Genomic DNA, 24,806 nt, shown 5'->3' on the forward strand with positions numbered 1-24,806 from the left:
GATTGTTGCCAATAGTGGATTTGCCAACACAACATTATCTCACACTGATGTCACACTCCTGGAATATTTATACACATAATGTAAATGTAATTACACAAACAACCGGCTGAGGAAACACAGAAGGACTATTGTAACAACAAAGCGCTTGTGTCCCCGGGCTGCCCGTATCTGATGCAGCCAGCGCCGGGCAGGAGAACCTATCATCAGCGGTACATGGAGGGGGGGTTTCTGGCAGCAGGAATATGGACTCGAGCACATTTGTGGAGCTGAGCAAAGTCTGTTATCAGGGACGGAATGGGGCTCTGGATCGGCCCTGGCATTTTTGTGAACGTGCGCATATCATGGGGGGCATACAGGGCGCGCCGCAAGTCAGGGTGTATGGACTGACGGCACGTCCCCATTTCCCTTGCAACAGACGGGGGCGCACGACACAGCTCAGGGGGGCGTGCTGCAAGTAAGGGGGCGTGGACTTGCGGCAAGCCCCCATTTTCTTGGAGACTAATGCTTTGCGCAAGGGGCGGGCAAACCAGAGAGCCAGAGGTTGTGCTGCGAGCGGCCTTCGCGGCTCTCTGTGGGACCTGTACGGGACCAGGTGGCTGAAGAAGGGCTCCCTCTCCACTTCAGATGTGGCGGCGGAGCTCACAGCCAGAATTACCGCACGACGGGTAACACCAAATGGCGCGCTCCCCGTCGCTTACAAAGGCAGGCACCGGCGGACAGCAGAAATTTCACTACTCCGTCACTGACCAAAACAGCCGTAGGTAGGGGTGTGCTGCCATATGGTGCGCCTTCACTGCACTTGCGCTGTGGGCAAGACACCATCGGCACACACCTAGTTACGGCCCTGGCCAGCGGAAGAGACTGCACGAAACGACCCGTGGGTAACTCAGTCTGCCCCTTTCTGTGGAGCTCTTTGAATAATTTTGTATTACTGAATTTCTGTAAAAGATTATATATATAAAGTAACTAACTTTTTTCAGATTCCATCCACCCAAACTATTACAATCCTTACTTCAGGATCGTCCGCTTTGACGTATCTGCAATGGAGAAAAACGTTTCCAACGTAGTGAAGGCGGAATTTAGAGTGTTTCGTTTACAGAACTCCAAGGCGCGGGTGTCCGAACAGCGGATAGAGCTGTATCAGGTAATTCTCACATCTTTCTTTCATCTTCATTATAAGCGAGTCTTTCTTTTGATGTTAATACTCTTTTGTATTTAAAGTACTTACGGTGTCATTTGGTGTTACTTTTTATGTAGTGCACAGCTAATACCCCTTTTCCACTAGTGTAGCACGGGTCGCAGCCGTGTCGCCTGACACGGCTGCGACCCGTGCTACAGCCCCCTGCAGACAGCGCTCACCAACCCGGCAATTGCCGGGTTGGTGACGCGCTAGTGACGTGGCAGGGGCGGCGCTGGGAGATCACATGATCCCTATGCACTGTGAACGGGAGCGACACGGCTCCCGTTCACACTAGACAGCTAGCCGGGTTGAACACGTGTTCAACCCGGCTAGCTACCCGGGTAGGATTCCCGGATCACTTGATCCGGGAATTTGCCGGGGAACCCTTTTCCACTAGGGAAAAACACGGGTAAATGCGCGCCCCCGCGCATTTACCCGTGTTTAAAAAAGCTAGTGGAAAAGGGGTATAAATCGGGAATCAGAAACTATAATATCACAGCATTATGTAGTGCGCAGCTACACCAGCAGCCAGAAGCTATAATATCACAGTATTATGTAGTGCACAGCTACACCGGCAACCAGAAGCGGTAATATCACAGTATTATGTAGTGCACAGCTACACCGGCAACCAGAAGCTATAATATCACAGTATTATGTAGTGCACAGCTACACCAGCAGCCAGAAGCTGTAATATCACAGTATTATGTAGTGCACAGCTACACCGGCAACCAGAAGCGGTAATATCACAGTATTATGTAGTGCACAGCTGCACCGGCAACCAGAAGCGGTAATATCACAGTATTATGTAGTGCACAGCTACACCGGCAACCAGAAGCGGTAATATCACAGTATTATGTAGTGCACAGCTACACCGGTAACCAGAAGCGGTAATATCACAGCATTATGTAGTGCACAGCTAGACCAGCAGCCAGAAGCGGTAATATCACAGTATTATGTAGTGCACAGCTACACCGGCAACCAGAAGCTATAATATCACAGTATTATGTAGTGCACAGCTACACCGGCAACTAGAAGCTATAATATCACAACATTATGTAGTGCACAGCTACACCAGCAGCCAGAAGCGGTAATATCACAGTATTATGTAGTGCACAGCTACACCGGCAACCAGAAGCGGTAATATCACAGTATTATGTAGTGCACAGCTACACCAGCAGCCAGAAGCTGTAATATCACAGTATTATGTAGTGCACAGCTACACCGGCAACCAGAAGCTATAATATCACAGTATTATGTAGTGCACAGCTACACCGGCAACCAGAAGCGGTAATATCACAGCATTATGTAGTGCACAGCTACACCATCAGCCAGAATCGGTAATATCACAGTATTATGTAGTGCACAGCTACACCAGAAGCGGTAATATCACAGCATTATGTAGTGCACAGCTACACCAGCAGCCAGAAGCGGTAATATCACAGTATTATGTAGTGCACAGCTACACCGGCAACCAGAAGCGGTAATATCACAGTATTATGTAGTGCACAGCTACACCGGCAACCAGAAGCTATAATATCACAGTATTATGTAGTGCACAGCTACACCGGCAACCAGAAGCGGTAATATCACAGTATTATGTAGTGCACAGCTACACCGGCAACCAGAAGCTATAATATCACAGTATTATGTAGTGCACAGCTACACCAGCAGCCAGAAGCTGTAATATCACAGTATTATGTAGTGCACAGCTACACCGGCAACCAGAAGCGGTAATATCACAGTATTATGTAGTGCACAGCTACACCGGCAGCCAGACGCTATAATATCACAGTATTATGTAGTGCACAGCTACACCGGCAACCAGAAGCTATAATATCACAGTATTATGTAGTGCACAGCTGCACCGGCAACCAGAAGCGGTAATATCACAGTATTATGTAGTGCACAGCTACACCGGCAACCAGAAGCGGTAATATCACAGTATTATGTAGTGCACAGCTACACCGGCAACCAGAAGCGGTAATATCACAGCATTATGTAGTGCACAGCTAGACCAGCAGCCAGAAGCGGTAATATCACAGTATTATGTAGTGCACAGCTACACCGGCAACCAGAAGCTATAATATCACAGTATTATGTAGTGCACAGCTACACCGGCAACCAGAAGTGGTAATATCACAACATTATGTAGTGCACAGCTACACCAGCAGCCAGAAGCGGTAATATCACAGTATTATGTAGTGCACAGCTACACCGGCAACCAGAAGCGGTAATATCACAGTATTATGCAGTGCACAGCTACACCAGCAGCCAGAAGCTGTAATATCACAGTATTATGTAGTGCACAGCTACACCGGCAACCAGAAGCTATAATATCACAGTATTATGTAGTGCACAGCTACACCGGCAACCAGAAGCGGTAATATCACAGCATTATGTAGTGCACAGCTACACCAGCAGCCAGAAGCGGTAATATCACAGTATTATGTAGTGCACAGCTGCACCGGCAACCAGAAGCGGTAATATCACAGCATTATGTAGTGCACAGCTACACCAGCAGCCAGAAGCGGTAATATCACAGTATTATGTAGTGCACAGCTACACCAGAAGCGGTAATATCACAGCATTATGTAGTGCACAGCTACAACAGCAGCCAGAAGCGGTAATATCACAGTATTATGTAGTGCACAGCTGCACCGGCAACCAGAAGCGGTAATATCACAGTATTATGTAGTGCACAGCTACACTGGCAACCAGAAGCTATAATATCACAGTATTATGTAGTGCACAGCTACACCAGCAGCCAGAAGCGGTAATATCACAGTATTATGTAGTGCACAGCTACACCGGCAACCAGAAGCTATAATATCACAGTATTATGTAGTGCACAGCTACACCAGAAGCGGTAATATCACAGCATTATGTAGTGCACAGCTACAACAGCAGCCAGAAGCGGTAATATCACAGTATTATGTAGTGCACAGCTGCACCGGCAACCAGAAGCGGTAATATCACAGTATTATGTAGTGCACAGCTACACCGGCAACCAGAAGCTATAATATCACAGTATTATGTAGTGCACAGCTACACCGGCAACCAGAAGCGGTAATATCACAGCATTATGTAGTGCACAGCTACACCAGCAGCCAGAAGCGGTAATATCACAGTATTATGTAGTGCACAGCTACACCAGAAGCGGTAATATCACAGCATTATGTAGTGCACAGCTACAACAGCAGCCAGAAGCTGTAATATCACAGCATTATGTAGTGCACAGCTACACCGGCAACCAGAAGCTATAATATCACAGTATTATGTAGTGCAGAGCTATTCCGGCAACCAGAAGCTATAATATCACAGTATTATGTAGTGCACAGTGTTATGATCCTGATACTCAGGTCAGGGGAGATCTTATACGGTGAGTACCAGGACGTAATGCTGGGAAAGGGAAATGGAATGGGAATAGCCCCTGGCACCCTATCTCCGTTGTCTCACCCGTGCTGTCAGTACACACTTGCGAGACTATGGTTTTTTGGGCCCATGGCAGCCGCGTTTGAAGGGCGGATTACGTCTGCCCAACTCCGATGCCCCCTCAGGTCTTAATGAGAGACAAAGAGTGAACTGAGACAGGGTGATAACAAGGGGCCCTCTAACTAAACAACAAGGCCAGGGGCTACTGGCAAACCTGAAACTAAAAGTATGCGCGGCTTACCGCTAGGGAAAAGAACAACCAAAATATTCCACTTGTCCACTCTCCTACACGGCACCGCCGAGTACCGGAGAGGACTATGGAAGCGGAAACCTCCGCAAATGCACCAGTACAATGAAACAATACTAAATTGGCCTAGTCCGCAACATGCGGCAGGCTGCCACTCACGAAACCAAGAGAGAACCTCAATCGACTGCCACAGGTAACTTTGGACCAGAAGAACTCCTTGGGACCAGGTGACTAACTCCAAGATTCAGGAACTCAGAGAACTGGAGGGACCGGACACAGCTAACCAGGAACAGACGTTCACCAAACATGAGCAGCATGCAGGAAGCTATCACCGGCGTCTGTGTGAGGCACTGAGGAGGCATTTAACAGGGAACCCTCCAATCAGAGTACAGAGCCTAATTACAAAAAATGTCGTGCAGCTGCCTTGCTGCACGACCAGAGAAACATGTGTGAACACTTCAATAATCAACCCTGCAACGGGGAACGCGGTCCGCCTGTGGCGTCCCCGTTGCCAAGGTCCTGGCGGCTCGCCGCGCCTGGCGTCCTAGCGTTGCTAGGGACCCGGCGGCTCAGCGCGCACGGCGTCCTAGCGTTGCTAGGGACCCAGCGGCTCAGCGCGTACGGCGTCCCTAGTTGCTAGGCGCCGGGCAAGGAGAAAGCCCCGGACCGCGGCGCCTAACACACAGCTACACCGGCAACCAGAAGCTATGATATCACAGTATTATGTAGTGCACAGCTACACCGGCAGCCAGACGCTAATATCACAGTATTATGTAGTGCACAGCTACATCGGCAACCAGAAGCTATAATATCACAGTATTATGCAGCGCACAGCTACATCGGCAACCAGAAGCTATAATATCACCGTAATGTATAGTGTGCACATTTTTCATCTGCCTCCCTTGCAGCGCAGCATGGTGTTACCCAGGTGGTCAGTTACTGGCTGCTTCTGTATGTAGCCCTCACATGCTGGGCTGCCTTATTCTCACACTGCAATGGAGATCTGAGCTAGGACATGGCCCTCCCACATCTAACTCTTTGCACATGTTACATCTGCCCCCCTGCAGCACAGCATGGTGTTACCCAGGTGCTCAGTTACTGGCTGCTTCTGCATGTAGCCCACATATGCTAGGCAGCTTTATTCTCACACTGCAATGTAGCTCTGATCTAGGACACGCCCCTCCCACACCTAACTCTCTGCACATGTTACATCTGATCCCCTGCTGCAGACTTGCAGTATTTTTGTTGCTGACCACTTCAGGCTCTTTACAGCAAAATGGCAGGAATCTGTGGAGAGGAGACAGCTAAAATGGTGCAATATTTTAACCCCGCTCCCTCCCAACAGACCTGCGATTTCTGGTATAGTATCCCCATTCTGCCCACTTCACTAGCAGGTGAGAAGGATGTGGTTCATCCAGCTGCTCTTCTGAGGGTCAGGTGCACTACGCGAAAGATAGTGTGTCTCCCGCACCTTCCAGGAGAGTAGGTAGATATGACTTGTAGTGCTGACGCTATAAGTAACTGTAATAACCTAGCTCCAGTGCAGGGGTCAGGGAACTTTTTTACCTTTTACCCCAAAATATATTTAGATACGCCGACATTACCCCCTTGATTTGAAAGGAAGGAAATCATATATTATTGTGCATATATACTGGTCATCACTGTTTATATGGCATTTCTAAGATACTGTGTGTGTATATATATATATATATATATATATATATATATATATATATATAAATAATTTATTATTATTTTCGCCAATTAATTTTTGACATTGAATGGGTTAACTAACACTCTCTCCCCAAAACACCAGAATGACTGTAAGAAAGATGGATGAGGGGGGAAGGGGGAAGGGGGGAGGGGGGGGGGACACACGACTTTTAGGAGACAGATGGTCACATCCTCACCACTGTTATGTCGGCCATTGTGTGATCCTGCAGAACTCCGTCAGCGGTCAGCCACAGAACACTTCAAGTCCTGTGTGTGGGTTGGCGGCCCGCGGGCAGGAGGACAGGACAGCGCAGAATGGGCGGGCGCGAGGGAGCGCGGTGTGACGTCAGCACAACACACCGCAGCCAGGAACACAGCACAGGGCGGCCAGGAGCACAGCGCAGGCGGGCGTGAGGGAGCGCAGTGTGACATCAGTACGTCACATCGCGAGACGGCCTGTGCTGGACGGGGCTGTGTCTCGGCAGCGCGACCGTCCATTACCCCCAGGAATTTCATTATTACCCCATTTAGGGTAATTTACCTCTGTTTCCTGGCCACTGCTCTAGTGTTACCCGGCTGCGCAGTTACCGGCTCCTCCTTCCTGTTCTACTACCTCAGAATCAGGCCTGGTATGTGGACAGAAACGTACATGCGTGTACCGTGTTTGTATCTCGCTCCACAGACAAATAAAGATCTCTGTGACATTTTTGCGTCTCTGTTTCTGCAGATCCTCAAATCCAAGGACTTAACGTCGCCGATGCAGCGCTACATAGACAGTAAGGTAGTGAGGACGCGAGCGGAGGGAGAGTGGCTGTCATTTGATGTCACAGAACCTATTAAGGAATGGCTGCGGCACAGAGGTGAGGACACCGCAACTCGCTTCCGTCCAGTACAGCGCAACCGTGTGTCACATCATATATCTGTTCTGTGCAAACTCAGCCAGTATTACACGTGTCACATCATATATCTGTTCTGTGCACACTCAGCCAGTATTACACGTGTCACATCATATATCTGTTCTGTGCACACTCAGCCAGTATTACACCTGTCACATCATATATCTGTTCTGTGCACACTCAGCCAGTATTACACGTGTCACATCATATATCTGTTCTGTGCACACTCAGCCAGTATTACACGTGTCACATCATGTATCTGTTCTGTGCACACTCAGCCAGTATTACACCTGTCACATCATATATCTGTTCTGTGTGCACTCAGCCAGTATTACACGTGTCACATCATATATCTGTTCTGTGCACACTCAGCCAGTATTACACGTGTCACATCATATATCTGTTCTGTGCACACTCAGCCAGTATTACACGTGTCACATCATATATCTGTGCTGTGCACACTCAGCCAGTATTACACGTGTCACATCATGTATCTGTTCTGTGCACACTCAGCCAGTATTACACCTGTCACATCATATATCTGTTCTGTGCACACTCAGCCAGTATTACACCTGTCACATCATATATCTGTGCTGTGCACACTCAGCCAGTATTACACGTGTCACATCATATATCTGTGCTGTGCACACTCAGCCAGTATTACACGTGTCACATCATATATCTGTTCTGTGCACACTAAGCAGTATTACACCTGTCACATCATATATCTGTTCTGTGCACACTCAGCCAGTATTACACGTGTCACATCATATATCTGTTCTGTGCACACTCAGCCAGTATTACACGTGTCACATCATGTATCTGTTCTGTGCACACTCAGCCAGTATTACACGTGTCACATCATGTGTCTGTTCTGTGCACACTCAGCCAGTATTACACGTGTCACATCATATATCTGTTCTGTGCACACTCAGCCAGTATTACACGTGTCACATCATATATCTGTTCTGTGCACACTCAGCCAGTATTACACCTGTCACATCATGTATCTGTTCTGTGCACACTCAGCCAGTATTACACGTGTCACATCATGTATCTGTTCTGTGCATACTCAGCCAGTATTACACCTGTCACATCATATATCTGTTCTGTGCACACTCAGCCAGTATTACACGTGTCACATTATGTATCTGTTATGTGCACACTCAGCCAGTATTACACCTGTCACATCATATATCTGTTCTGTGCACACTCAGCCAGTATTACACGAGTCACATCATATATCTGTTCTGTGAACACTCAGCCAGTATTACACGTGTCACATCATATATCTGTTCTGTGCACACTCAGCCAGTATTACACGTGTCACATCATATATCTGTGCTGTGCACACTCAGCCAGTATTACACGTGTCACATCATATATCTGTTCTGTGCACACTCAGCATTATTACACCTGTCACATCATATATCTGTTCTGTGCACACTCAGCCAGTGTTACACGTGTCACATCATATACCTGTTCTGTGCACACTCAGCCAGTATTACACGTGTCACATCATGTATCTGTTCTGTGCACACTCAGCCAGTATTACACGTGTCACATCATATATCTGTTCTGTGCACACTCAGCCAGTATTACACCTGTCACATCATATATCTGTTCTGTGCACACTCAGCCAGTATTACACCTGTCACATCATGTATCTGTTCTGTGCACACTCAGCCAGTATTACACATGTCACATCATGTATCTGTTCTGTGCACACTCAGCCAGTATTACACGTGTCACATCATGTATCTGTTCTGTGCACACTCAGCCAGTATTACACGTGTCACATCATATATCTGTTCTGTGCACACTCAGCCAGTATTACACGTGTCACATCATGTATCTGTTCTGTGCACACTCAGCCAGTATTACACGTGTCACATCATGTATCTGTTCTGTGCACACTCAGCCAGTATTACACGTGTCACATCATATATCTGTTCTGTGCACACTCAGCCAGTATTACACGTGTCACATCATGTATCTGTTCTGTGCACACTCAGCCAGTATTACACGTGTCACATCATATATCTGTTCTGTGCACACTCAGCCAGTATTACACGTGTCACATCATATATCTGTTCTGTGCACACTCAGCCAGTATTACACCTGTCACATCATGTATCTGTTCTGTGCACACTCAGCCAGTATTACACCTGTCACATCATGTATCTGTTCTGTGCACACTCAGCCAGTATTACACCTGTCACATCATATATCTGTTCTGTGCACACTCAGCCAGTATTACACGTGTCACATTATGTATCTGTTCTGTGCACACTCAGCCAGTATTACACCTGTCACATCATATATCTGTTCTGTGCACACTCAGCCAGTATTACACCTGTCACATCATATATCTGTTCTGTGCACACTCAGCCAGTATTACACGTGTCACATTATGTATCTGTTATGTGCACACTCAGCCAGTATTACACCTGTCACATCATATATCTGTTCTGTGCACACTCAGCCAGTATTACACGTGTCACATCATATATCTGTTCTGTGAACACTCAGCCAGTATTACACGTGTCACATCATATATCTGTTCTGTGCACACTCAGCCAGTATTACACGTGTCACATCATATATCTGTGCTGTGCACACTCAGCCAGTATTACACGTGTCACATCATATATCTGTTCTGTGCACACTCAGCCAGTGTTACACGTGTCACGTCATATACCTGTTCTGTGCACACTCAGCCAGTATTACACGTGTCACATCATGTATCTGTTCTGTGCACACTCAGCCAGTATTACACGTGTCACATCATATATCTGTTCTGTGCCCACTCAGCCAGTATTACACCTGTCACATCATATATCTGTTCTGTGCACACTCAGCCAGTATTACACCTGTCACATCATGTATCTGTTCTGTGCACACTCAGCCAGTATTACACGTGTCACATCATGTATCTGTTCTGTGCACACTCAGCCAGTATTACACGTGTCACATCATGTATCTGTTCTGTGCACACTCAGCCAGTATTACACGTGTCACATCATATATCTGTTCTGTGCACACTCAGCCAGTATTACACGTGTCACATCATGTATCTGTTCTGTGCACACTCAGCCAGTATTACACGTGTCACATCATGTATCTGTTCTGTGCACACTCAGCCAGTATTACACGTGTCACATCATATATCTGTTCTGTGCACACTCAGCCAGTATTACACGTGTCACATCATGTATCTGTTCTGTGCACACTCAGCCAGTATTACACGTGTCACATCATGTATCAGTTCTGTGCACACTCAGCCAGTATTACACGTGTCACATCATATATCTGTTCTGTGCACACTCAGCCAGTATTACACCTGTCACATCATGTATCTGTTCTGTGCACACTCAGCCAGTATTACACCTGTCACATCATATATCTGTTCTGTGCACACTCAGCCAGTATTACACGTGTCACATTATGTATCTGTTCTGTGCACACTCAGCCAGTATTACACCTGTCACATCATGTATCTGTTCTGTGCACACTCAGCCAGTATTACACCTGTCGCATCATATATCTGTTCTGTGCACACTCAGCCAGTATTACACGTGTCACATTATGTATCTGTTATGTGCACACTCAGCCAGTATTACACCTGTCACATCATATATCTGTTCTGTGCACACTCAGCCAGTATTACACGTGTCACATCATATATCTGTTCTGTGAACACTCAGCCAGTATTACACGTGTCACATCATATATCTGTTCTGTGCACACTCAGCCAGTATTACACGTGTCACATCATATATCTGTGCTGTGCACACTCAGCCAGTATTACACGTGTCACATCATATATCTGTTCTGTGCACACTCAGCATTATTACACCTGTCACATCATATATCTGTTCTGTGCACACTCAGCCAGTGTTACACGTGTCACGTCATATACCTGTTCTGTGCACACTCAGCCAGTATTACACGTGTCACATCATGTATCTGTTCTGTGCACACTCAGCCAGTATTACACGTGTCACATCATATATCTGTTCTGTGCCCACTCAGCCAGTATTACACCTGTCACATCATATATCTGTTCTGTGCACACTCAGCCAGTATTACACGTGCCACATCATATATCTGTTCTGTGCACACTCAGCCAGTATTACACGTGTCACATCATATATCTGTGCTGTGCACACTCAGCCAGTATTACACGTGTCACATCATATATCTGTGCTGTGCACACTCAGCCAGTATTACACGTGTCACATCATTTATCTGTTCTGTGCACACTCAGCAGTATTACACCTGTCACATCATATATCTGTTCTGTGCACACTCAGCCAGTATTACACGTGTCACATCATATATCTGTTCTGTGCACACTCAGCCAGTATTACACGTGTCACATCGTGTATCTGTTCTGTGCACACTCAGCCAGTATTACACGTGTCACATCATATATCTGTTCTGTGCACACTCAGCCAGTATTACACCTGTCACATCATGTATCTGTTCTGTGCACACTCAGCCAGTATTACACGTGTCACATCATGTATCTGTTCTGTGCACACTCAGCCAGTATTACACGTGTCACATCATATATCTGTTCTGTGCACACTCAGCCAGTATTACACGTGTCACATCATATATCTGTTCTGTGCACACTCAGCCAGTATTACACGTGTCACATCATGTATCTGTTCTGTGCACACTCAGCCAGTATTACACGTGTCACATCATATATCTGTTCTGTGCACACTCAGCCAGTATTACACCTGTCACATCATGTATCTGTTCTGTGCATACTCAGCCAGTATTACACCTGTCACATCATGTATCTGTTCTGTGCACACTCAGCCAGTATTACACGTGCCACATCATATATCTGTTCTGTGCACACTCAGCCAGTATTACACGTGTCACATCATGTATCTGTTCTGTGCACACTCAGCCAGTATTACACCTGTCACATCATGTATCTGTTCTGTGCACACTCAGCCAGTATTACACGTGTCACATCATGTATCTGTTCTGTGCACACTCAGCCAGTATTACACGTGTCACATTATGTATCTGTTCTGTGCACACTCAGCCAGTATTACACCTGTCACATCATATATCTGTTCTGTGCACACTCAGCCAGTATTACACGTGTCACATCATGTATCTGTTCTGTGCACACTCAGCCAGTATTACACGTGTCACATCATGTATCTGTTCTGTGCACACTCAGCCAGTATTACACGTGTCACATCATATATCTGTTCTGTGCACACTCAGCCAGTATTACACGTGTCACATCATATATCTGTTCTGTGCACACTCAGCCAGTATTACACGTGTCACATCATGTATCTGTTCTGTGCACACTCAGCCAGTATTACACGTGTCACATCATATATCTGTTCTGTGCACACTCAGCCAGTATTACACCTGTCACATCATGTATCTGTTCTGTGCACACTCAGCCAGTATTACACCTGTCACATCATGTATCTGTTCTGTGCACACTCAGCCAGTATTACACCTGTCACATCATATATCTGTTCTGTGCACACTCAGCCAGTATTACACGTGTCACATTATGTATCTGTTCTGTGCACACTCAGCCAGTATTACACCTGTCACATCATATATCTGTTCTGTGCACACTCAGCCAGTATTACACCTGTCACATCATATATCTGTTCTGTGCACACTCAGCCAGTATTACACGTGTCACATCATATATCTGTGCTGTGCACACTCAGCCAGTATTACACGTGTCACATCATATATCTGTGCTGTGCACACTCAGCCAGTATTACACGTGTCACATCATATATCTGTTCTGTGCACACTCAGCAGTATTACACCTGTCACATCATATATCTGTTCTGTGCACACTCAGCCAGTATTACACGTGTCACATCATATATCTGTTCTGTGCACACTCAGCCAGTATTACACGTGTCACATCGTGTATCTGTTCTGTGCACACTCAGCCAGTATTACACGTGTCACATCATATATCTGTTCTGTGCACACTCAGCCAGTATTACACGTGTCACATTATGTATCTGTTCTGTGCACACTCAGCCAGTATTACACGTGTCACATCATATATCTGTTCTGTGCACACTCAGCCAGTATTACACGTGTCACATCATATATCTGTTTTGTGCACACTCAGCCAGTATTACACGTGTCACATCATGTATCTGTTCTGTGCACACTCAGCCAGTATTACACGTGTCACATCATATATCTGTTCTGTGCACACTCAGCCAGTATTACACATGTCACATCATATATCTGTTCTATGCACACTCAGCCAGTATTACACCTGTCACATCATATATCTGTTCTGTGCACACTCAGCCAGTATTACACGTGTCACATCATGTATCTGTTCTGTGCACACTCAGCCAGTATTACACGTGTCACATCATGTATCTGTTCTGTGCACACTCAGCCAGTATTACACGTGTCACATCATGTATCTGTTCTGTGCACACTCAGCCAGTATTACACCTGTCACATCATGTATCTGTTCTGTGCACACTCAGCCAGTATTACACGTGTCACATCATATATCTGTTCTGTGCACACTCAGCCAGTATTACACGTGTCACATCATGTATCTGTTCTGTGCACACTCAGCCAGTATTACACGTGTCACATCATGTATCTGTTCTGTGCACACTCAGCCAGTATTACACGTGTCACATCATGTATCTGTTCTGTGCACACTCAGCCAGTATTACACGTGTCACATCATATATCTGTTCTGTGCACACTCAGCAAGTATTACACGTGTCACATCATATATCTGTTCTGTGCACACTCAGCCAGTATTACACGTGTCACATCATATATCTGTTCTGTGCACACTCAGCCAGTATTACACGTGTCACATCATGTATCTGTTCTGTGCACACTCAGCCAGTATTACACGTGTCACATCATGTATCTGTTCTGTGCACACTCAGCCAGTATTACACGTGTCACATCATATATCTGTTCTGTGCACACTCAGCCAGTATTACACGTGTCACATCATGTATCTGTTCTGTGCACACTCATCCAGTATTACACCTGTCAGATCATGTATCTGTTCTGTGCACACTCAGCCAGTATTACACCTGTCACATCATATATCTGTTCTGTGCACACTCAGCCAGTATTACACGTGTCACATTATGTATCTGTTATGTGCACACTCAGCCAGTATTACACCTGTCACATCATATATCTGTTCTGTGCACACTCAGCCAGTATTACACGTGTCACATCATATATCTGTTCTGTGCACACTCAGCCAGTATTACACGTGTCACATCATATATCTGTTCTGTGCACACTCAGCCAGTATTACACGTGTCACATCATATATCTGTGCTGTGCACACTCAGCCAGTATTACACGTGTCACATCATATATCTGTTCTGTGCACACTCGGCAGTATTACACCTGTCACATCATATATCTGTTCTGTGCACACTCAGCCAGTGTTACACCTGTCACATCATATACCTGTTCTGTGCACACTCAGCCAGTATTACACGTGTCACATCATGTATCTGTTCTGTGCACACTCAGCCAGTATTACACGTGTCACATCATATATCTGTTCTGTGCACACTCAGCCAGTATTACACCTGTCACATCATATATCTGTTCTGTGCACACTCAGCCAGTATTACACCTGTCACATCATGTATCTGTTCTGTGCACACTCAGCCAGTATTACACGTGTCACATCATGTATCTGTTCTGTGCACACTCAGCCAGTATTACACGTGTCACATCATGTATCTGTTCTGTGCACACTCAGCCAGTATTACACGTGTCACATCATATATCTGTTCTGTGCACACTCAGCCAGTATTACACGTGTCACATCATGTATCTGTTCTGTGCACACTCAGCCAGTATTACACCTGTCACATCATGTATCTGTTCTGTGCACACTCAGCCAGTATTACACCTGTCACATCATGTATCTGTTCTGTGCACACTCAGCCAGTATTACACCTGTCACATCATATATCTGTTCTGTGCACACTCAGCCAGTATTACACGTGTCACATTATGTATCTGTTCTGTGCACACTCAGCCAGTATTACACCTGTCACATCATATATCTGTTCTGTGCACACTCAGCCAGTATTACACCTGTCACATCATATATCTGTTCTGTGCACACTCAGCCAGTATTACACGTGTCACATCATATATCTGTGCTGTGCACACTCAGCCAGTATTACACGTGTCACATCATATATCTGTGCTGTGCACACTCAGCCAGTATTACACGTGTCACATCATATATCTGTTCTGTGCACACTCAGCAGTATTACACCTGTCACATCATATATCTGTTCTGTGCACACTCAGCCAGTATTACACGTGTCACATCATATATCTGTTCTGTGCACACTCAGCCAGTATTACACGTGTCACATCGTGTATCTGTTCTGTGCACACTCAGCCAGTATTACACGTGTCACATCATATATCTGTTCTGTGCACACTCAGCCAGTATTACACGTGTCACATCATATATCTGTTCTGTGCACACTCAGCCAGTATTACACGTGTCACATCATGTATCTGTTCTGTGCACACTCAGCCAGTATTACACGTGTCACATCATATATCTGTTCTGTGCACACTCAGCCAGTATTACACGTGTCACATCATGTATCTGTTCTGTGCACACTCAGCCAGTATTACACGTGTCACATCATATATCTGTTCTATGCACACTCAGCCAGTATTACACGTGTCACATCATATATCTGTTCTGTGCACACCCAGCCAGTATTACACGTGTCACATCATATATCTGTGCTGTGCACACTCAGCCAGTATTACACGTATCACATCATATATCTGTTCTGTGCACACTCAGCCAGTATTACACGTGTCACATCATATATCTGTTCTGTGCACACTGAGCCAGTATTACACGTGTCACATCATATATCTGTTCTGTGCACACTTAGCCAGTATTACACGTGTCACATCATATATCTGTTCTGTGCACACTCAGCCAGTATTACACCTGTCACATCATATATCTGTTCTGTGCACACTCAGCCAGTATTACACGTGTCACATTATGTATCTGTTCTGTGCACACTCAGCCAGTATTACACGTGTCACATCATATATCTGTGCTGTGCACACTCAGCCAGTATTACACGTGTCACATCATATATCTGTTCTGTGCACACTCAGCCAGTATTACACGTGTCACATCATATATCTGTGCTGTGCACACTCAGCCAGTATTACACGTGTCACATCATATATCTGTTCTGTGCACTCTCAGCCAGTATTACACCTGTCACATCATATATCTGTTCTGTGCACACTCAGCCAGTATTACACGTGTCACATCATGTATCTGTTCTGTGCACACTCAGCCAGTATTACACGTGTCACATCATATATCTGTTCTGTGCACACTCAGCCAGTTTTACACGTGTCACATCATGTATCTGTTCTGTGCACACTCAGCCAGTATTACACGTGTCACAGCCAGTATAACATGTGTCACAGCCAGTATTACATGTGTCACAGGCAGTATTACACGCGTCACAGCCAGTATTACACGTGTCACAGCCAGTATTACACGCAGTATTACATGTGTCACAGCCAGTATTACACACAGTATTACATGTGTCACAGCCAGTATTACACGCGTCACAGCCAGTATTACATGCGTCACAGCCAGTATTACATGCGTCACAGCCAGTATTACACGCGTCACAGCCAGTATTACACGCGTCACAGCCAGTATTACACATGTCACAGCCAGTATTACACGCAGTATTACATGTGTCACAGCCAGTATTACACGCATCACAGCCAGTATTACACGCGTCACAGCCAGTATTACACATGTCACAGCCAGTATTACACGCAGTATTACATGTGTCACAGCCAGTATTACACGCATCACAGCCAGTATTACACGCGTCACAGCCACTATTACACATGTCACAGCCAGTATTACACGCAGTATTACATGTGTCACAGCCAGTATTACATGTGTCACTGTCATTGTATTGTCTTCCAGATCGAAATCTTGGATTTAAGATCAGTTTACACTGCCCTTGCTGCACCTTCATACCTTCCAATAACTATATCATCCCCAATAAGAGTGAGGAGCTGGAGACCAGGTTTGCAGGTACAGTACGCCGACATACAGTGCACTGACATACAATACGCCGACACACAGTGCGCTGACACACGTACAGATGTAGACATGATTATCTTACTGCGATGCAGCTTGCTGCATGGCGTGCCGGGTTGTGACTATTCTCAGCCGGCGAACGCTAAATGAACTCCATTAGGAATGAATGGAGCGATCGCTGGCTGTGAGTAGTCGCGGGCATGCAGCAAGCCGCATCGCTGCAAAGATGGCTACATCTGCAACTGTTGTGTCTGGTGGGCGTGTCACAGGAGCGTGATGGGCGTATCATAGGAGCGCGATGGGCGTATCATAGCGTGTGGCTGTAAATGGGATGCCAGCGTGGGGTGGGTGTAAGCCAGATACTAATGATGGTACCCCGGCTGTGGATATGAATATAGCAGGCGGGACAGGCAGACGCACGGTCTTTGGCGTACACGGTCAGATTTGCGCATTAGCATAAGGTGGTAAGTGGGATGCTGCAGCCGTACGGAGAACTGTCCGCTTGCTGCTCGGAATCATACCCCTAATCACTAATTACCCTGGTGTTAGGGAAAATAACATGTATCAATGAAAAAATATAATGTCTAGCAATAAATCAGATGTAAGCTGGCAAGAGCAGGGCCCTCCTTCCTCATGTGCCTTTCCTTCTCTTACGTACACTTATACTCCCTCTGATGGCACCTGACCCCGGGTTTTCTATACCTCTCCTATATTGTCTTGTACTGTAAGTGCTGTTTTGTCTGCTCATTTGATTATGTACTGTGTAGTGGGCGCTGCGGATCCCTTGTGGCGCCATATAAATAAAGGAAGATAATAATAATAATAAAGTAATATATCAGATGCAGCTGATATATATGAGTATGTCAGTGTGTAGAGGATGCGGAGGTAATGTGCGGTAATGAGATACAAGAGAACGAGCATAATGGCTTTATCACTAGGTATAATGTTAGTAGGTGGATAGATAGAACAATGGTAAGTACATATAACAACCTGCAGATTTGTATGCTGTGCTACAGCTAGCCATGTATATGTAGTTATCATACTACAGGTATTACAGGTATAGCGAACCTACAATACAGGTGTAGAGAACCTACAATACAGGTGTACAGGTATAGAGAACCCAAAATACAGGTGTATAGGTGTAGAAAACCTACAATACATATGTATACTGTAGGTGTAGAGAACCTAAAATATAGGTGTAGAGAACCCACAGTACAGGTGTATAGCTGTAGAGAACCTATAATACAGATGTACAGGTGTAGAGAACCTATAATACAGATGTACAGGTGTAGAGAACCTATAATACAGATGTACAGGTGTAGAGAACCTATAATACAGATGTACAGGTGTAGAGAACCTATAATACAGATGTACAGGTGTAGAGAACCTACAATACAGGTGTACAGGTGTAGAGAACCTATAATACAGGTGTACAGGTGTAGGGATGTAAAAAAAACACTACAATACAGTTGTAGATATGTAGAGAACCTATAATACAGGTGTAAATGACGTACAATACACGTGTACAGGTGTAGAGGACGTACAATACAGGTGTAGAAGACGTACAAGACAGGTGTGCAAGCGTAGAGGACGTACAATGCAGATGTAAAGGTGTAAAGGACATACAATACATGTGTACAGGACGTACAGTACAGTTGTAGAGGACGTACAATACAGGTGTACAGGTGTAGAGGACATACAATACAGATATAAAGGTGTAGAGGACGTGCAGTATAGGTGTACAGGTGTAGTGGACATACAGTACAGGTGTAGAGGACATATAATACAGTTGTGCAGGTGTAGAAGACGTACAATACAGGTGTAGAGGATGTACAATACAGATGTAAAGGTGTAGAGAACGTACAGTGCAGGTGTACAGGTGTAGAGAACAATACAATACAGGTGTACAGGTGTAGAGAACATACAATACAGGTGCAGAGGACGTACAGTACAGGTGTAGAGGATGTACAATACAGATGTAAAGGTGTAGAGAACGTACAGTGCAGGTGTACAGGTGTAGAGAACATACAATACAGGTGGGCAGGTGTAGAGGACGTACAATACAGGTGCAGAGGACGTACAGTACAGGTGTAGAGGATGCACAATACAGGTGTGCAGGTGTAGAGGACGTAGAATACAGTTGTAAAGGTGTAGAGGACATACAATACAGGTGTACAGGTGTAGAGAACATACAATACAGGTGGGCAGGTGTAGAGGACGTAGAATACAGGTGTAAAGGTGTAGAGGACATACAATACAGGTGTACTGGAGTAGAGGACGTACAATACAGATGTAAAGGTGTAGAGGACGTACAATACAGGTGTGCAGGTGTAGAGGACGTAGAATACAGGTGTAGAGGACGTAGAATACAGATGTAAAGGTGTAGAGGACGTACAGTACAGGTGTAGAGGACATACAATACAGGCGTATAGGTGTAGAGGACATACAATACAGGTATACAGGACGTACAATACAGACATAGAGGACATACAATACAGGCGTATAGGTGTAGAGGACATACAATACAGACATAGAGGACATACAATACAGACATAGAGGACATACAATACAGGCGTATAGGTGTAGAGGACATACAATACAGGTGTAGAGGATGCACAATACAGGTGTACAGGTGTAGAGGAAGTACAATACAGGTGTGCAGGTGTAGAGGAAGTACAATACAGGTGTACAGGTGTAGAGGATGCACAATACAGGTGTACAGGTGTAGAGGAAGTACAATACAGGTGTAGAGGACGTACAATACAGGTGTACAGGTGTAGAGGAAGTACAATACAGGTGTAGAGGAAGTACAATACAGGTGTGCAGGTGTAGAGGATGCACAATACAGGTGTAGAGGACGTAGAATACAGGTGTAAAGGTGTAGAGGACATACAATACAGGTGTACAGGTGTAGAGAACATACAATACAGGTGGGCAGGTGTAGAGGACGTACAATACAGGTGTACAGGTGTAGAGAACATACAATACAGGTGGGCAGGTGTAGAGGACGTACAATACAGGTGTAGAGGACGTAGAATACAGGTGTAAAGGTGTAGAGGACGTACAATACAGGTGTACAGGTGTAGAGAACATACAATACAGGTGGGCAGGTGTAGAGGACGTACAATACAGGTGCAGAGGACGTACAATACAGGTGTAGAGGATGCACAATACAGGTGTGCAGGTGTAGAGGACGTACAATACAGGTGTACAGGTGTAGAGGAAGTACAATACAGGTGTGCAGGAGTAGAGGACGTACAATACAGGTGTACAGGTGTAGAGGACGTAGAATACAGGTGTAAAGGTGTAGAGGACATACAATACAGGTGTACTGGAGTAGAGGACGTACAATACAGGTGTGCAGGTGTAGAGGACGTAGAATACAGGTGTAGAGGACGTAGAATACAGATGTAAAGGTGTAGAGGACGTACAGTACAGGTGTAGAGGACATACAATACAGGCGTATAGGTGTAGAGGACATACAATACAGGTATACAGGACGTACAATACAGACATAGATGACATACAATACAGGCGTATAGGTGTAGAGGACATACAATACAGACATAGAGGACATACAATACAGGCGTATAGGTGTAGAGGACATACAATACAGGTATACAGGACGTACAATACAGACATAGAGGACATACAATACAGACATAGAGGACATACAATACAGGCGTATAGGTGTAGAGGACATACAATACAGGTATACAGGACGTACAATACAGGCGTATAGGTGTAGAGGACATACAATACAGGCGTATAGGTGTAGAGGACATGCAATACAGGTATACAGGACGTACAATACAGGCGTATAGGTGTAGAGGACATACAATACAGGCGTAAAGGTGTAGAGGACATACAATACAGGCGTATAGGTGTAGAGGACATACAATACAGGCGTATAGGTGTAGAGGACGTACAATACAGGCGTATAGGTGTAGAGGACATACAATACAGGCGTATAGGTGTAGAGGACGTACAATACAGGCGTATAGGTGTAGAGGACGTACAATACAGGCGTATAGGTGTAGAGGACATACAATACAGACATAGAGGACATACAATACTGGCGTATAGGTGTAGAGGACATACAATACAGGTATACAGGACGTACAATACAGGCGTATAGGTGTAGAGGACATACAATACAGACGTATAGGTGTAGAGGACATACAATACAGACGTATAGGTGTAGAGGACATACAATACAGGTATACAGGACGTACAATACAGGCGTATAGGTGTAGAGGACGTACAATACAGGCGTATAGGTGTAGAGGACATACAATACAGGTATACAGGACGTACAATACAGGCGTATAGGTGTAGAGGACGTACAATACAGGCGTATAGGTGTAGAGGACGTACAATACAGGCGTATAGGTGCCACCCATTTGGAAACTTTTTACTTTATGAGTTATGCTTTAGAAACGTCATCTATAGAAATATTTTGCTGAACTAGAGAAGTTCCAGAGAGATGTGGCACAATGGCAGCGTCTGAGGCCGGAGCTCAGGAGAAAGAACAGAGGGATACATGAAGTAATCCCTAAAGTACATAACGTGTTTCCACAAGGTTTAGGGGAAGTTTCTTTTCCAAAATAAGTCATGATGAGGAACATGGGGGCACAGCCTTACCCTGGTGGAGGGAGCGCGGGAGTAGTGTTAGCACATTTTCTATGGCTGAAAGTGGAGCCGAAAAAATATGAAGGGAATTTAAAGGGACATTTACCTCAGTATTTCCTGCGGTTCTTGTGGTGATGTGTGGGCTAGGGTATAGACTAGACAGCGCTATCACGTATATACATTACTGTTTCGGGCAGGGTAGTCATGCCTGAGTAAGGGTGACAGGAGCCCTCCTGCCTCGTCTAAGCATGCCAGCTGTGTTCTGAGGATGGTGGGCAGAATGAACTTTCTCCAGCTGATCTGTTACTAAGGGGGACATTTACTAAGCAGTGATAAGAGCGGAGAAGTGATCCAGTGGAGAAGTTGCCCATGGCAACCAATCAGCACTGAAGTAACATCTATAATTTGCATACTATAAAATGATACAGAGCTGCTGATTGGTTGATGGGGAAAATTCTCCACTGGCTCACTTCTCCACTCTTATCACTGCTTAGTAAATGTCCCCCTAAGCTACATAATGAGAGAATATCACATAGACATTTTATATAGGCCAAAAGTGATTTGTATGTTTGTGTTATTAAACTATATTTATGTGTCTCTCAAAAGGTATTGATGACCCCTTCTCATATTCCATGGTGGACCCCAAAACGCTAAAGACTGGTCAGAAGAAGCATAACCTCCAGACCCCCCATCTGCTCCTAATGCTGCTGCCATCGTACAGACAAGAATCCCAGCAATCCAGCCGGCGGAAGAAACGGGCATTAGATGCCGCTTATTGCTTCAGGTACATAGATGTGTAATTAGGTAGAGGTGCACAGATGCGTAGTGTAATTAGGTAGAGGTGCACAGATGCGTAGTGTAATCAGGTAGAGGTGCACAGATGCGTAGTGTAATTAGGTAGAGGTGCACAGATGCGTAGTGTAATCAGGTATGGGTGCACAGATGCATAATGTAATTAGGTAGAGGTGCACAGATGCGTAGTGTAATTAGGTAGAGGTGCACAGATGCGTAGTGTAATCAGGTATGGGTGCACAGATGCATAATGTAATTAGGTAGAGGTGCACAGATGCGTAGTGTAATTAGGTAGAGGTGCACAGATGCGTAGTGTAATCAGGTAGAGGTGCACAGATGCGTAGTGTAATTAGGTAGAGGTGCACAGATGCGTAGTGTAATCAGGTATGGGTGCACAGATGCATAATGTAATTAGGTAGAGGTGCACAGATGCGTAGTGTAATCAGGTAGAGGTGCACAGATGCATAGTGTAATTAGGTAGAGGTGCACAGATGCGTAGTGTAATCAGGTAGAGGTGCACAAATGCATAATGTAATTAGGTAGAGGTGCACAGATGCGTAGTGTAATCAGGTAGAGGTGCACAGATGCATAGTGTAATTAGGTAAAGGTGCACAGATGCGTAGTGTAGTCAGGTAGAGGTGCACAGATGCATAGTGTAATTAGGTAGAGGTGCACAGATGCGTAGTGTAATCAGGTAGAGGTGCACAGATGCGTAGTGTAATTAGGTAGAGGTGCACAGATGCGTAGTGTAATCAGGTAGAGGTGCACAAATGCATAATGTAATTAGGTAAAGGTGCACAGATGCGTAGTGTAGTCAGGTAGAGGTGCACAGATGCATAGTGTAATTAGGTAGAGGTGCACAGATGCGTAGTGTAATTAGGTAGAGGTGCACAGATGCGTAGTGTAATTAGGTAGAGGTGCACAGATGCGTAGTGTAATCAGTGGAGGTGCACAGATGCGTAGTGTAATTAGGTAGAGGTGCACAGATGCGTAGTGTAATCAGGTAGAGGTGCACAAATGCATAATGTAATTAGGTAAAGGTGCACAGATGCGTAGTGTAGTCAGGTAGAGGTGCACAGATGCATAGTGTAATTAGGTAGAGGTGCACAGATGCGTAGTGTAATTAGGTAGAGGTGCACAGATGCGTAGTGTAATTAGGTAGAGGTGCACAGATGCATAGTGTAATTAGGTAGAGGTGCACAGATGCGTAATCAGGCGCAAGTGAATAGGTGCGTAATCAAGTGCAAAGGCACAGATGTGTAATCAGGTAGAGGTGCACAGATGCATAATCAGGTGCAGAGGTACAGATGTGTAATCAGGTGCAGAGGCACAGATGCGTAATCAGGTAGAGGTGCACAGATGCATAGCGTAATCAGGTAGAGGGGCACAGATGCATAATCAGGCGCAAGGGCACAGATGTGTAATCAGGTAGAGGTGCACAGATGCGTAATCAGGCGCAAGGGCATAGGTGCATAATCAGGTGCAGGGGCACAGATGTGTAATCAGGTACAGGTGCACAGATGCATAATCAGGTTCAGGTGCACAGATATTTAATCAGTTGCAGGGGCAGAGATGCAAAATCAGATACAGGTGCACAGATGCGTAATCAGGTGCAAGGGCACGGATGCGTAGTGTAATCAGGTACAGGTACACAGATGTGTAATTAGGTACAGGTGCACAGATTCATAATCAGGTACAGGTGCACAGATGCGTAATCAGGCGCAAGGGCTTAGGTGCGTAATCAGGTGCAGG

At 45.4% G+C, this 24,806-nt stretch overlaps 1 protein-coding gene across 2 annotated transcripts in view; it reads left to right on the forward strand.

The window, feature by feature from the left end:
• Positions 1-24,806, forward strand: part of TGFB2 (transforming growth factor beta 2) — a 254,239-nt gene that overhangs the window by 216,833 nt on the left and 12,600 nt on the right. For both annotated transcript variants that reach the window (XM_063919121.1, XM_063919122.1), the window contains 4 exons: positions 981-1,144; positions 7,300-7,432; positions 17,514-17,624; positions 22,869-23,046. In XM_063919121.1, coding sequence (XP_063775191.1) covers positions 981-1,144; positions 7,300-7,432; positions 17,514-17,624; positions 22,869-23,046 — 586 coding nt within the window. The remainder of the gene's footprint in view (positions 1-980; positions 1,145-7,299; positions 7,433-17,513; positions 17,625-22,868; positions 23,047-24,806) is intronic.

The sequence above is a fragment of the Pseudophryne corroboree genome, chromosome 4, assembly GCF_028390025.1.
Source record: "Pseudophryne corroboree isolate aPseCor3 chromosome 4, aPseCor3.hap2, whole genome shotgun sequence".
Taxonomy (NCBI): Eukaryota; Metazoa; Chordata; class Amphibia; order Anura; family Myobatrachidae; genus Pseudophryne; species Pseudophryne corroboree.